The sequence below is a fragment of the Hypanus sabinus genome, chromosome 2, assembly GCF_030144855.1.
Source record: "Hypanus sabinus isolate sHypSab1 chromosome 2, sHypSab1.hap1, whole genome shotgun sequence".
NCBI classification, from domain to species: Eukaryota; Metazoa; Chordata; class Chondrichthyes; order Myliobatiformes; family Dasyatidae; genus Hypanus; species Hypanus sabinus.
Genome location: NC_082707.1, coordinates 181,462,354 through 181,478,569, shown reverse-complemented (window position 1 = coordinate 181,478,569; position 16,216 = coordinate 181,462,354). Strand labels below are relative to the sequence as shown.

Sequence of the window (16,216 nt, the reverse complement as noted above, 5' to 3'; positions counted from 1 at the left end):
CAAGTAGACAATGGGAGAAGGAGAAATGGAAGAGGGAAGGAACCCAAGGTTAAGTGATAGGCAGGTGAGAAGAAGTGAAAGATCAGAGAGGTAAATAGAGGAGGGGGGGTAGGGGAATTTGCTCACAGAAGGAGAAATGTATATTCATGCCATCAAGTTGGAGGGTACTCAGAGGAAATATAAGGTATTGCTCCTCCAACCTGAGGATAGCCTCATCTTGGCACAAGAGGATGCCATGGATCAACATGTTGGAATGAAAATGGGAATTCAAATGTTTGGCTACCAGGTAGTCCCACTAGTGGCAAATATCGCGAAGGTGCTTGATGAAGCAGTCCTCCAATTTACGAAGGGTCTCACCAATGTAGAAGAGGCTGCTTTGGGAGCACCAGAAACAATGGACAACCCCAGCAGATCCACAGGTGAAGTGTAGCCTCACATGGAAGGACTGCTTGGGGCCCTGAACACAGAAGAGGAAGGAGGTAAATGGGCAGGTGTAGTTCTTAGGCCGTTTGCAGGGATAAATGCCTGGAGGGAGATTAGGGAGGAGCAATGAATGGACAAGCAAATCACAAAGGGAGCATTTCACTGTATGCTTTTATGTACATGTGACAATTAAAACTTTGATATACGTGACAATAAGTACCTTTCAACCTCAGCTTTAAAGATTAGTGTTATTTGTTACATGAGCATCAAAACATACAATGAAATACATTATCTGTGTCAAATCAGATCAGCGAGAATTAATGTCCAGTCTCTATCCCCCATCAAGAAGACCTTATTACAGCTTTCTGTTTCTTTCTTGACAACATACCCGAAGTTCCCCTCACCCACAACAATTTCTCTTTTGGCTCCTCCCACTTTCTCCACATCTAAGGTGTAGCCAAGGGCACATGCATGGGCCCCAGCTTTTCTTTCCCCCTCCTCCTTCAAAAAACAAGGGTTTCCTTCCTCCACCATTAATGCTGCCCTCACCCTCCAGTTCCCAAACATCCACATTCACTCCAACTTCTGCCACCTTAACAGGGATAGAATTCCTCTTGTCCTCACCTACCACCCCAAGAACCTCTGCATCCACATATCTTTTCTTCCCACACCGCACCCCCCACTTTCCACTTTCTGCAGGGATCACCCCTCCATGCCTCTCTTGTCTCTTCATCCCTCCCCATTAATCTCCTTCCTGCCACATATCCCTGCAAATGACAGAAATGCTACACTTGTCAGTTCGCCTACACCCTCACCTCTATTCAGGGGCCCAAACAGTCCTTCCAGGTGAGGCAACACTTCATCTGTGAATCTGTTGGGATCATCTATTGTATCCGGAGCTCCCAATGCAGCCTCTAATACAATGGCGAGACCCAATGTAAATTAGGGAACCGCTTTGTCAAGCACCTTAGCTCCATCTGCAAAAAGCAGAATTGCCTGGCAGCCAACCACTTTAATTCTTATCCCCATTCCCATTTGAACATGTCAGCTCACGGCTTCCTTTAGTGTCACGATGATGTCACTCTCAGGGTGGAGGAGCAACACTTCATATTCCATCTAGGTAGTCTCCAGCCTGATGGCACAAACACTGAATTCTCCTTCAGTAATTTTTCCCTTCCCCTTCCCTCTTCTTCTATTCTCCACTCTGGCCTCTTATCTCTTCTCCTTACCAACCCATCACTCCTTCTAGTGCCCCTCCTTCTTTCCTTTCCCATATGGTCCATTTTCCTCTCCTATTACTTTCGTGCTTCTCCAGCACTTTGCCTTTTTCACTTATCATCTCACAGCTACCTAATTGGCTTCACCTATCATCTTTTCAATTGTCCTCATTCTCTTTCCTCACCTTTTTATTCTGGCACCTTCTCCTTCCTTTCCAATTCCGATGAAGGGTCTTGGCCTGAAATGTCAACTATTTATTCATTTCCATGGATACTGTCTAACCTGCTGAGTTCCTCCAGCATTTTGAGTGTGTTGCCCAGCAATGCCTGCCTTTTTAATGGCATTATGGAACAGTCATTCTGTGCTACATTGATGACTGCATTAGTGCTGCTTTATGCATCCATGCTTTGCTCATCAATTTCATCAAGTTCGCCTCCAACTTCCATCCTGCTCTTAAATTCACTTGGTTCATTTCTGATACCTCTCTCCCCTTCTTCGATCTGTGTCCATCTCTGGGGAAAAACTGCTCACTGATACCTTTTATAAACTCATCATCTATCATAGCTACCTTGACTGTACTTCTTTCCACCCTGTCACGTTCCTTTGTTTCCACTACATCTGTTCCCAGGATGAGGCTTTCCTTTCCAGAACATCAGAGAAGTCTTCAAAGAACGAGGTTTCCTTTCCTCCACCATTGATGTTGCCCTCACCTGTATCTCTACTTCCTGAACAATTGCCCTCACCTCATCTTCCCACTGCCTTAACAGGGATAGAGTTCCTCTTGTCCTTACCTACCACCCTAGCACATCATTCTTCACCATCATTCCATTAAACACATCTTTAACACTCCACCACTCTGTTTTCCACAGGGATCACTCTCTCCATAGTTCCACTGTCCATTTGTCACTCCCCACTAATCCTCCTCCTGGCATTTATTCTTGCAAGCGGAAGAAGTGCTATGTTTGCCCTTACCTCCATTCAAGGTCTCAAGCAGTTCTTCCAGTTAAGGTAAAACTTCATCTGCGAATATGTTGGGGCCATCTCCTGTATCTGGTGCTCCTGATACAGCCTGCTCTGTATTGGTGAGAATTGAGGTAGATTGGGGGACCACTTTGTCATGCATCTTTGCTCCAATTTCCTGGCAGCCAACTATTTTAATTCCAGTCTCCATTGCAAATCTGACATGTCAATCCATGGCATCCTCTACTATCACAATAAGGCCACTCTCTCAGGCTGGAGGAGCAACACCTCATATTCCGCCTGATTAGCTTCCAACCAGATGGCACAAACATCGATTTCTCAAACTTCTAGTAACTTCTCCCTTCCACCTTTCCTCTTCTTCCATTCCCCATTCTGGCTCCCCTCTTACCTATTCTCTTCTCACCTATCACCTATCCCTAGTGCCCTTCCTTGTTTCCTTTCTCCCATGGTTTACCTTCCTCTCCTAACAGACTCCTTCTTCAGCCCTTTACCTTTCTTACCTATTACCTCCCAGCTTCTCACTTTATTCTCCCTCCCCCACCCACCCATCTTCCCCCTCACCTGGTTTCACTTATCACCTGCTAGAATGTACCAGCATGATACCCAATGATTTGGCCTAAATGGACATCTGTAATAATGAATTCCACAGATTCGCTACCCATTGGCTAAAGAAGTTCCTCCTCATTACTCTTCTAAAGGGACATTCTTGTATTCTGAGACTGTGCCTTCTGGTCCTAGACTCCCCAACTATAGGAAACATCCTCTCCACAGCCATTCTATCTAGGCCTTTCAATATTCATAGGTTTTAATGAAATCCCCATCATTCTCCTAATCTCCCTGAGTACAGGCCCAGGGCCAACAAATGCCCCTTGTATTTTAACCCTTTCATTCCTGGGATCATCATCTCATTAATTTTCATTCATTTATATTTCTCTTGTGAATGTTGTGACTCTGCTGCTCTGTGCCTGTGACTGCTGTAAATAAGCTTTTCATTGTACTGATGCATACACGTCCCTGTGTATATGTCAGGTTGGCAGTCACTTTTCATAGAACATAGAAATCTGCAGTGCATTGTAGGCCCTTTGGCCCACAATGTTATGCCGACCAGGTAACCTATTCTAGAAACTGCCTGGAATTACCCTACCGCATAGCCCTCTATTTTTCTAAGTTCCATGTACCTATCTAAGAGTCTCTTAAAAGACTCTATTGTATCCACCTTCACCATCATTGCTGGCAGTGCATACCACACACCCACCACTCTCTGCGTATCCCTTATTATCTCCTTCCAAGCACCTTAAAATGATGCCCCCTCATGTTAGCCATTTCAGTCCTGGGGAAAAGCCTCTGGCTATCCACACGATCAATGCCTCTCATTATCTTATACACCTCTATCAAGTCATCTCTCATCCTCTGTCATTCCAAGGAGAAAAGGCCAAGTTCATTAAACCTATTCTCATAGGGGACGCATTTCTTGCAATTCTCCTCTGCACTCTCTGTATAGTACCTACATCCTTCCTGTAATGAGGTGACTAGACCTGAACACAATATTCCAAGTGGACAGAGGTCGGGAGGCCACGTCAGGTCAGTGGTCACTCTTCAATGGGTTGGGTTGAGCCGGAGACCACGGGTCGGCGGTTGATCCGACCTGACTCAGGTCGAACCTGAATTTGAGCTGTCGCTCTCCTCAATGCTGATGGAGGATGGTTTTGAAATTCCAAGACATATGTGATTATTGGTGTGGACTGTAGTTCATATTAGTCTTCAGTTTTTCTGTGTTTTCTTACTTGTTGTCGACTGACAGGAGGGTGATATGCTACTTTCTTGGGTGAGAGAGGGGTTGGGGAATTGAGTCTTGGTGTTTTTACATGTGAGAGATCTGTTGGATTTTTGTGTGCTTGAGAAGTTGGGGTTTGATGTTATTGTCAACTGTTTTTATTTGCATGGGAAAGACTTGGGGTTAGGTTTGATGTTTTAACTGCTATGTCTGACTGGTGATGTTAGTTTTGTATGAGGGAGGGGTTGGGGGAGTTGGGGTTTGCGAGATCTGTTTCTTTCTCGTGTGGGAAGGGGACTCATGTCTTTCAATGACTTTTGTGGTTTTTCTGTATTTCATGACTATCTGGAGAAGATGAATCTCAGAGTTGTATTCTGCAAAAACACTTTGATAATAAAATGAACCTTTGAACCTTGAAACTTTATGGTAGGTCCAGGTTGTGGGAAGACATGGGAAGGTGGTAAATCTGATATTAAAGTTGGTGTCAGTTGGTGACACCTTCTCCCCTACAGCTGCTCAACAGAGAATCCTCATCTGTCCCGCAGACACCACCATCACAGTAAGATGTATCTGGCTAAAGAGAATAGTAACAGACTGATTCCAGCTGCTGCTTGCTATTAGATCAATCCAAAGATTAGCCACAATCAGTGCTGACTGAACCGATGCTTCAGTGATCAAAGCAATTTATCCTGGTGTATGTTTAACTAAACTAGTTTACACATAATAGTGAAGCAAAGGGTAATCAAAAAAAGGTACAATTGGAAATGAAATCAAGCACTTGAATGCAGTTCAATTAAATACTTTGTCAAAAAGGATTTTGTGATCACAGAATAAATGTGTCTCTGGGCCAGTAGAGGCAAGAAATACACTGAGCACTGATAGCTGTCACATACAATTGGTGCCCTGGGCATTGCTTTAGAAGTTACCAGTGTCAGATGAGCGATTCAGGAATAAGGGGGTAGGTGCGATCAGGATATTGGAGTGGAAAAGAGGTTCAGCAAACTTCAAAGTAAGTTTATCATCAAAGTATGTATTCGTCACCATTTAATACCATAAGATTCATTTTCTTACAGGTACTTACACTCGGATTGTTTTCTCTGGAGTGTTGGAGACTGTTAGAGATTTATATAATTATCAGGCATAGATAAGGTACTTAATTAGAGTCTTATTCCTAGGGCAGAAATGTCGAATAGTAAAGAGCACAAGTTTGAGGTGAGAATCATAGACTCACACAACATGGAAAAAGGGCCTTCAGCTTGGCTGCTCCATACCAACTAAGCTGGCCCATCCAAGCCAGTTCCATTTGCTAGTGCTTGGCTCATAACCTTTGTATCCTTTCTAATCCACGTAGCTGTCCAACTGTCTTTTTAAAGTCTCTGCACTTATGTCAATCACTTCCTTTGACAGCTCGTTCCACACAGATACCACCATTTATGTAAAAAAGTGGCCCCTTGGGTTCCTTTTAAATTTTTCACCTTTCACCTTAAACCCATGCCCTCTAGCTCTTTATTCACCAACTCTGGGGAAAAAAGACTGATTGTATTCACCCTACCTAAGTCCCTGATGATTCTGTATAAGATCACCTCTCAGTCTCCTACACTCAGAGGAATAAAGTCTCTCCAACTTAGTCCCTCGAGTCCTGGCAGCATCCTGGTAAATCTTTTCTGCACTCTTTCCAGTTTGTTAATAGCTTTCCTACAGCAAAGTAACCAAGACGGAATATTCCACGTGTGGCCTTACCAATGTCCTGTACAGGAGGAAGGAGAGGAGAAAAGTTTAAACGAGATGTGTGGGGCAGATTTTTTTTACATAGAGAGAGATAGGTACTTGGAACGGGTTGCCGGGGTGGCGGTGGTGGAAGCCGATATGATAGTGACATTTAACAAGCATTTAGATATATTAAGGAATCCCACAATAGACCTCACAAGTTACTTGCTCATGGCCCTTACACTTTATTTGTATACCTGCACTGCACTTACCCTGTAACTCTTTATTCTTCATTCTGTTATTGCTTTTTCCTTTTATTACCTCGATGCACTAATGTGATGAAATTATTTGTATGGATGGTATGCAAAACAAAGCTTTTTACTGTACTTCTGTCCATGTGACAATACTGAACTGATTTACGTGAACAGATTAAGGATTAACTTTATTTGTCACATGTACATTGAAGTATACAGTGAAATGTGTCTTTTGTGTCAACAATGAACACAGTCCGAGGATGTGCAGGGAGCAGCCTTTTAGTATTGCTGTCCTTCTGGCACCAATATAGCATTCCAACAAATTACTAACCTCAACCCTTTGGAATGCGGCAGGAATCCCACGTGGTCATGGGCAGAACATACAAACACCTTACAGACAGTGGCTGGTACTGAACCCTGGTTGCTGGTACTGTAACCATCACTCTAACTGCTATGCTACTGTGCCAAACTGTATATAGGTAGGTACATGGATCTTCTTCTTCTTCAGCTGTCCATCGATTTCGATGTTGACCGTGCTGAGAGTTTAGTCTCTGCAGGCACGTTTGTGGGCCACAAGACCAGCATTGGATTGGCATTGTCTCCCACATCGGTTGCATCTGTGATTTGACTGGTCTAGCACCGAATGGCTGCGTTCATGACCTGCTTCATATTTCTTCTGCCTTTTCTCCTCGATAGCTGGGATTGACTTCTTTACAACGCAGCACCAACTTCTTCTGTCCCAGGTGTTGACATTCATGTCAGTGCTCTTCATATAGCGCTTGAGCACTACTCTGTAGCGCAGCTTCTGACCACCATGTTTCCTCTTTCCTTCATGCAGCTCACCATAAAAGACAGCTTTGGGTAAATGATTATGGCTCGTTCTTGTGACTTGACCAGTCCAACGCAGCTGAGAAGCTGTGATGAATGATTCTGCGCTGACTGTCCCACCATGTTTGAGCACCTCCACATCTGGTACCTTCTCTTGTCATTTGATGTGTAACATTTGGCGTAAATGCCCGAGTTGCGTCTTGGTCAATTTCTTAATGTGCTTCCGATACAATGTCATTGTTTCAGTTAAATAAAGCACAGATGGTAAAACAGCTGTTATACACTTTGACTTTGGTTGCCATTTTAATGTCGTGGCAAGACCAAAGTCATTTCTGCAAAGCACCAAAGACTTTTGTAGCTGATTGAATTCTCCTCTCAACTTCCAGATCTGATGAGTTGGCATTGGTCACAGTGCTTCTTGTGAAGCTTGGGTAACCTACAGCTGTAACATCAACTCCTTGTAGTGCTTCCACATAAGCTGCCTTCAGCGCATCCTGGGAATTACTTGGTGTGAGCGGGTGCCTCACAGTGAAATACTTGTAAAGACTAACTGTAGAAGTATTGAGGCCATGATCACCCAGCATCAGCTGCAGTGGCTGGGGCATGTGATAAGGATGTTGGCTACCCTGCAGAGTGTTATACGGCCAGCTACATCATGGTCGACGCTCAGCTGGAGGGCCGAATAAGTGCTATAAGGATCAAATGAAGAATGCTTTAATGAAGTGCAAGATCAGACCTGAGGACCTGGAGGATGTTGCTGCTGACTGTAACATCTGGTGACAGCAGAGATGGGGTTCATATTTTTGAGATGGAAAGATGGAAAGAAGACAGCAGAAGAGAGCCAGGAAAAATGCAGTCATGGTTGCCATCACTACCACCACCACTACCACATAAACATGTCCCATCTGCAATAGAACTTATAGGTCCAGGATAGGACTGTATAGTCATCAAAGATCTCACCGTTAAAGGAGTGGACGTCGTCATCGGATTCCGATGGACAACCAAAGAGAAAAAAGCTTCCTAAGTATGTGAAAGAGTCAGAACATTTCAGCGTTAACCCATTGACCGATATGACTGGTGGTTGGGTCTCACCGGGACTACTCAGAGGAGGAGGCTGGTACAGAAGTTTGGTTTTGGAGACATTGATTCTTAGGCCAAAAAGAGTGACAGCAAATGAGAAGCGGTCCACAATTTCTAAAATCACATTAACATCAGAGTAGCAACCAGGGCTGAGTTGTTTGCATACAGAAGCTCTCTGACACATATCTCCCTTGATATGTTGAGGCTTTGAGTCTTGACAGGTTGAACAATCTTCCATCTGAACGAGTCCTGATGTACACACCTTTGTCCAAATTATGGTCCATTATTTCCAAAACTGCAACAAGATATAGTGTGAATAAAGTTGGATTGAGAATGCATCCCTGTTTTACCCCGTGGTTGATGGTGAAGGCTTCGCTGACATCACCTTCGATAGATACTTTGCCAGACATGTTCTCGTGAAACAACTTGATCATAGTAACCAACCTATCTGGACAGCCATAAGTTTTGAGCACTTCCCAGAGTGTTTCTCTGTCCACCGTATCAAATGCTTGTGAGAAATCAACAAAGACAATGTAGAATGGTTGCTGCTGTTCTATCGCCTTCTCCTGGAGTTGCCTCTTCCAGCCCTAAAGCCACATTGGCTTTCAGGAAGCACATCTTCTGAGATGATCTTGAGCCAGTTGAGCAGTATCTTTGCCATAATCTTGCCAACTGTGCACAGAAGGGAGATTCCTCGGTGGTTTCCACAAACACTATAGTTGCCTTTCTTCTTGTAGGTGGTGACTATCAGCGCATCTTTGAAGTCCTGAGGGAGACATTGATTCTGCCAACAAGCATTATATAAGTTCAACAGTTCAGTCTTCAGAGCAGGATCACCTTGCTTCAGTACATCTGATGGAAAGCCATCTTGCCCGGATGCTTTACCACTTCTGGTATCTTTCAAAGCCTTATTAAGTTCTGTCATAGTGATGAGTCCACATAGCTCTTCTCTTACTGGTCTAGTTGTAAGCCTTTCACATGTATTTCACAGCTGCACCTTATTAGTTTAGAAGGTTACAGAAGTGTTCCCTCCATCGCTCAATGATGTCTTTCCTGTCAGTGCATAGCTTGCTTCCATCTGCAGTTTTTACTGGGGCTACTGTTTTGCTTTTTGGTAGGTACATGGATACGAAGAATGTAGAGGATTTGGGCCAAATGCAGGGAAAAGGGTTTAGCATGCTGCCCCAAGTAGGGAACATGCAGGGAATGGAGGGAAATGGTGTCATTTAGTATCACGGTTGGCACAGATATTGTAGGCTGAAGGGCCTGTATTCATTTATTTACAGACACAGTATGGAATAGGCCTTTCTGGCCCTTTGATCTATACCGCCCAGCAACCCCTGATTTAACCCTAGCCTAATCACAGGTCAATTTATAAAGACCAATTAATTGGTATGTCTTTGTAGTGTGGGAGGAAACTGGAGGACCCGGAGAACACAAATGAATTTCATAGGAAATACGTACAGACCCCTTACAGATAACATTGGAATTGAACTTCGAACTATTGTTCTACACTTTCTGTGAAATCAGCCGTGACTGTGTTGAACGGTAGAGCAGAGTAACCAGCAGAGTCAGGCTGCTTCTGCAGTCTCTTGGTTGCACGTCCAAACACATTTGCAAATAGTAGCTGTTTGTACTCTGTGGTTCATGCTACTAAGCCTAAACACAGGCATGCACTGTTCTGCTGCTAGTACCCCACCAAACTGAGGGGTAGGCAGTGAGATTAATCTCTTGCTAACTTTCATCTCCACCTTTTTCAACAGATATCCAGCCTGCTCCTCTAATACTGAGCCGATCCGATGAAGGGCCCTGATGATGGTCTCAGCATGAAAAGTCTCCATAGATGCTGCCTGACCTGCTGAGTTCCTCCAGCATTTTGTGTTTGTTCATCCAAAGCTGCTAATATTTGTATATAAGTCCGATAGAGAAAGAAGCTTTTGTATCACATTGACCCTTAAAAATCAGAGTATTAAGTACAGGAGCTGTCATGTTATGTTGAACTGTATAAGATATTAGTGTAGCTGAATTTGGAGTATTATGTGCATTTCTGGTCACCTACCTAGCGGAAAGACATCAATAAGCTTGAAAGCTGCAAAGAAAGATCACAAGAATGTTGCTGGAACTGGGAAAGGTTGAAGAGAAACATAGAAAACCTACAGCGCAATACAGACCCTTCGGCCCACAAAGTTGTCCCGAACATGTCCCTATCTTAGAAATTACTGGGGTTACCCATAGCCCTCTATTTTTCTAAGCTCCATGTACCTATCCAAAAGTCTCTTAAAAAACCCTATCGTATCTGCCTCCACCACCGTTGCCGGCAACCCATTCCACGCACTCACCACTCTCTGTGTAAAAAACTTACCACTGACATCTCCTCTGTCCCTACTCCAAAGCACCTTAAACATGTGCCCTCTTGTGGCAAACATTTCAGCCCTGGGAAAAAGCCTCTGACTATCCACATGATCAATGTCTTTCATCATCATATACACCTCTATCAGGTCACCTCTCATCCTCCGTCGTTCCAAGAAGAAAAGGCCGAGTTCATTCAAGCTGTTTTCATAAGGCATGCTCCCCAATCCAGGCAACATCCTTGTAAATCTCCTCTGCACCCTTTCTATGGCTTCCACATCCTTCCTGTAGTGAGGTGACCAGAACTGAGCACAGTACTCCAAGTGGGGTCTGACCAGGGTCCTATATAGCTGCAGCATTACCTCTCGGCTCCTAAATTCAATCCCACGATTGATGAAGGCCAATACACCGTATGCCTTCTTAACCACAGAGTCAACCTGCGCAGCTGCTTTGAGTGTTCTATGGACTTGGATCCCAAGATCCTTCTGATCCCCCACACTGCCAAGTGTCTTACCATTAATACTATATACTGCCATCATATTTGACCTACCAAAATGAACCACTTCACACTTATCTGGATTGAACTCCATCTGTCACTTCTCAGCCCAGTTTTGCATCCTATCAATGTTCTGCTGTAACCTCAGACAGCCTTATACACTATCCATAACACCCCCAACCTTTGTGTCATCAGCAAACTTACTAACCCATCATCCATTTCCTCATCCAGGTCATTTATAAAAATCACAAAGAGTGGTCCCAGAACAGATCCCTGAGGCACTCCACTGGTGACTGACCTCCATGCAGAATATGCCCCATCTACAACCACTCTTTGCCTTCTGTGAGCAAGCCAGTTCTGGATAGGTTCGGACATTGAGAGGACGTAGAGAGGATGTTTCTTATAGTGAGGGAATCTAGAACCAAAAGGAACAGCCTTGGAATGGGAGGATGTTCTTTTAGAATACGGATGATAGGGGAATGTATTTAGCCAGAGTGTAGTGAATCTGTGGAATTCATTGCCATTGATGGCTGCGGAGGGTGAATTATCTGGTATATTTAAAGTGGAGGTTGATAGTTTTTGATTAGTAAGTAGATCAAAAGTTATATGCAGAAAGCAGAGGAATGGGTTTTAGAAGGATAATAAATCAGCCATGATGGAATGCAGAGCAGGTATGATGGGCTGAATGCTGTTTCTATGTCTTAAGGCCGTATGAATGTCTTAAGGGTATAGAAAAAGTAAATGCATGCAAGCCTTTCCCCTGAGGTTGAGTGAGGCTTCTGTAAACTGTCCCAACAAGTGCTAGGAGAAACAGGGAGGCAGGTAACAGAAATGCAAGAGGTAAAAAGGGGTGTAAGTGGATCAGTATGAATGTGAGGGGCTGAAGAAACTGTCTCCCTGGTACTCTACTGTAATCTTTCTGATCTGGCTTCTTCAAAACTAAGCTGATATATCTCTTCTAGACTAGTCATCTTGTTGCCTTTTGTTCAATTCGTTTATTTAATATTTTCCTTATTTTACTTTAAGCATAGTCATCTCTAATCTCATTTTCCAATGTCATGTCCACTTGATTTGTCTCCCTGATAAATACTGATGCAAAGTAATTATTTAATATTTCCATCATTTCGTAATCCCTGCCTGATTTTATCTTCTCTCAACCAGCTTTCCTTTTTGACTTATGTGCATAGAGAATATTTCATTTGATAATTTAACTTCATTGTTCCACCCATCTTCCGTGCTGTTTTCTGGAATTCTGTCCCTGTGTTCATGTTGCTCTTCTTCACTAACTGTGAATTTGGTGTGTGTACATGTTTTACCTCCTAACTTTACCTTTGGTCTATTTATCCACAGAATCTCAACAGCACTGTCGGTTTTTGTTTTGTAGAATATTTTCCCGAATTTTGCTAAATACTATTTTTAAATATCTACTATTAAATGTCTACCACACTAAATACCATTTTAAATATCTACTATTGAATGACTTCTGTGCTAAATACCATTTTAAATATCTACTCTTAAATGACTACTATGCAAAATACCATTTTAAATGTCTATTATTAAATGTCTACTATTGCATTTACATATCTTAATTTATTAATGTTGTCCATTTTCTATGTTTTCAGAACAGTCTCCTATCATGCTCATAAGTATCAATTATTATCTGAATGTACATTATGATCACTATTGCCTGCATATTCACCTCCTTTAATTTCTCTTACCTATTCTGGATTTTCCCCATTACTGGATCCAGAACCACAAATCAGAGTTTAGGAAGGAAATGCAGCAACTATTGGCATGGTGTCATGACAACAACTTTTCCCCCAGTGTCAGCAAAAGAAATGGTCATTGACTTCAGGAAGGGGGGCAGTGCACACGTTCCTGCTATATTGATGGTGCTGAGGTTGAGAGGTTCAGGTTCCTGGGAGTAAACATCACCAGTAACCTGTCTTAGTCCAACCATTTCAATGTCAAGATCTAGAAAGCTCACCAATACCTCTACAGCCTCAGAAGGCTAAAGAAATTTTGGCCCTCACCAAAAGAAAGCATCCTAGATGCATCATAGCTTGGCATGGCAACTGCTCTTCTCAAGACTGAAAGAACTGCAGACACAGCTTAACATATCTCAGAAATCTGCAAATCTGTCGACATTAACTACACATTTGCTGTACCTGTAACACCATATTCTGAATTATGTTTTCCAATTACACCCATGTAACCATCTAATCTACTAACCCATATGTCTTTGGAATGTGGGAGGGAACTGGAACACCCAGAGGAAGCCCACATGGACACAGACAGAACATATAAACTGCTTACAGACAGCGGCAGGAACTGAAGCCAGGTCACTGGCCCTGTAATAGTGTTACGCAAACCACTATGCTGCCACGCTGCCTCTATTAGTTTCATATTTCTACATGCTGAAGTGCCCATTTCTGTGCTGCACTGTTCTATGCTCTCAAAGGAATTTCTTCTCACAGATGGTTAGATATCTTTGGAATTCTCTACACTTGAAAAGCTAGAGACTGACTTTTGATTTCTTGAGCACTCCAGACGGGATTGGAACTAAACCAAAATCATACACAAAATATTGAGGGAGCTCAACTGGTCAGGAAGCATCTATGGAAAGGTATAAACAGTCAACATTTCAAGCCAAGACCCTTACACTGACTTTTTAATTTCATTCCTCTATGGACAGACAAGGATCAAAACCCTTGGAAAAGCTACGACCTGAAACATCGACTGTCCATTTACCTCTGCAGATATTGACTGACCCACAATATTGCTCTAGTGGCTCACCTTTTTGCTTCAAATTCCAGCAACTTCAGTCTTTGTGTCTCCACAAGATCAATTACATTTTTATTAAAAGGTGGAGTGGTTTCAAGAGGCCAGTGGCTATCTTGTGTTTTCTTATGTTCAAATGTACCCAGATACTTTTCAAGAGTCATAGAGCACTACAGCACAGAAATAGACCCTTTGGCCCATCTAGTTATTCTATCCTTCCCATTGACTTGCAATTGGATCGTAGACCACCATACTCTTACCATTTATACTTATCAAAACTTCTCTTAAATATTGAAATCAAACCTGTATCCACCACTTCTGCTGACAGTTCATTTCACATTCATGCTACCCTCTGAGTGAAGAAGTTCCCCCTCAGGTTACCCCTAAATATTTTTCTTTTCACTCTTAACCTATGACCTCGAGTCTACTCTCACCCAACCTCAGTGGAAAAAGCCTGCTTGCATTTAGCCCTCAGAGTTTTGTATACCTCTATCAAATATCTCATTCTCCTATGCACTAAGGAATAATATCCTAACTTATTTAACATTTCCCAATAACCCAGGTCCTCAAGTCCCAGTACCATCCTTGTAAATGTTCTCTACACTCTTTCAATCCTATTGATCTTTCCTGTAGTAGATGACCATAACTGCACACAATACTCCAAATATGGCCTCACCAATATGTTATACAACTTCAACAAAACCTCCCAACTTCCGTACTCTGAGTTATGAAGGCCAATGTGCCAAAAGCAGTTTTACAACCTAGCCACCTGTAACACCACTTTCAAGGAATTATAGATCTGTATTCACAGATCCCTATATTCTACTACACTCCTCAGTGCTCTACCACTCACTGTGTTATGTCCTATCCTGGTTTGTCTTTCCAGAGTGCAGACCTCACAATTGTGCCAGACCTCTCCATCTACCAGAGTTGAGTTATCTACCCCAACTGCTCCTTAACAGGACAACACGTATATTCAGCCAAGACGTTACCTGGACGGAACTGCTTGACCAACACAAAGGAGTCCCGCATAGGATGGTAGATCAGCACTGAAACACTGCAAGAGATGAAAATTAAGAAAGTTATTTGCAGACTCATACCATTATTAGCTTTGTATCCAGATGGAGATTCTAACTGCTGATCAGTATTATTCTATATGCCAGTCCATCTTCTGGTCATTGCCTGCAAACTGTACCAACACAGCCCAACGTAAAGAGCAACATCTCACCTGTCACCTTGGCAGTCTTCAGCACTTGGGGCCCACCATGCAGCACATCACAGAAACCAGTTTCCCCTTCATGGACTCTGTCTACACTTTTCACTGCCTTGGTAATGCAGCCAGCATAATCAAAGACCCCATTCACCAAACACAAACAAAAGCCTCAGGGACAGCTTTGATATTATAGAGGTATTGAATGGTTCTCAGTACAATCAGATTGACCGTTAACCTAAGAATCTACCTCATTATGACTTTGAAGCTTACTGTCCGTCTGCACTACACCTTCTCTGTGTTGCACTTTATTCTGCACAGCATGATAGCACAGCTGTTAAGCACAATGCTTTACAGCACCAGCTGTGGTTCAATTTCTGCCACTGTTTGTAAGGAGTTTGTACATTCTTCCTGTGACCGCTTGGGTATCTCTTGAGTGCTCCCGTTTCCTCCCATATTCCAAAGACATACGAATTAGGGTTAGTAAGTTATGTGTATGCGATGTTGGTACCAGAAGCATGGCAATATTTACAGGCTGTCACCGGCACATCTCAGACTATGTTGGTCATTGACACAAATGAAGTATTTTGAAGTACATGTGACAAATAAAGCTAATCCTAATCTTAATTCTGTTATTATTTTTCCCATGTACTACCTCAGTTGTGATATGATGAAATGATCTGTATGGATGGCATGCAAAACTAAGCTTTTCATTGTACCCTTGGTACATATGACGATAATAAATCAACTCAGCTCTTAACAATTTCAGATAAGCAACCTTTAAGTCATGTTTACTGTCATTTAACTATAAGCATGTATACCGTCAAACAAGACAGTTCTCCAAACCATGGTGTAAAGAACAGTAGTACACATAACACACAATAACTTATGAAAGTATGGATAAAATCTACAGATGAATTACGCATAAACAAACTGAAGTGGATAAATTAAATATTGTTAGGTACAGAACAGATTAACCAATGACACTTTGAATGCAATGCGGCTGGGAGTTCAGAAGCCTGATGGCCAGAGGGAAGAAAGCTTCCCATCCTGACCGTTCCTATTTTTATGGATTGGAGTCTCCTGCATGATGGAGGAAACTTAAAGAGGATGTA

General features: G+C 42.7%; 1 protein-coding gene across 1 annotated transcript in view; it reads right to left on the bottom strand.

Annotated features, from left to right (window-relative positions):
• Positions 1 to 16,216, bottom strand: part of nudt14 (nudix (nucleoside diphosphate linked moiety X)-type motif 14) — a 122,430-nt gene that overhangs the window by 1,348 nt on the left and 104,866 nt on the right. Inside the window, exons 3-4 of the mRNA XM_059960838.1 lie at positions 14,884 to 14,948; positions 2,614 to 2,715 (exon numbers count right to left, since the gene is read on the bottom strand). Coding sequence (XP_059816821.1) covers positions 2,645 to 2,715; positions 14,884 to 14,948 — 136 coding nt within the window. The 3' untranslated portion in view covers positions 2,614 to 2,644. The remainder of the gene's footprint in view (positions 1 to 2,613; positions 2,716 to 14,883; positions 14,949 to 16,216) is intronic.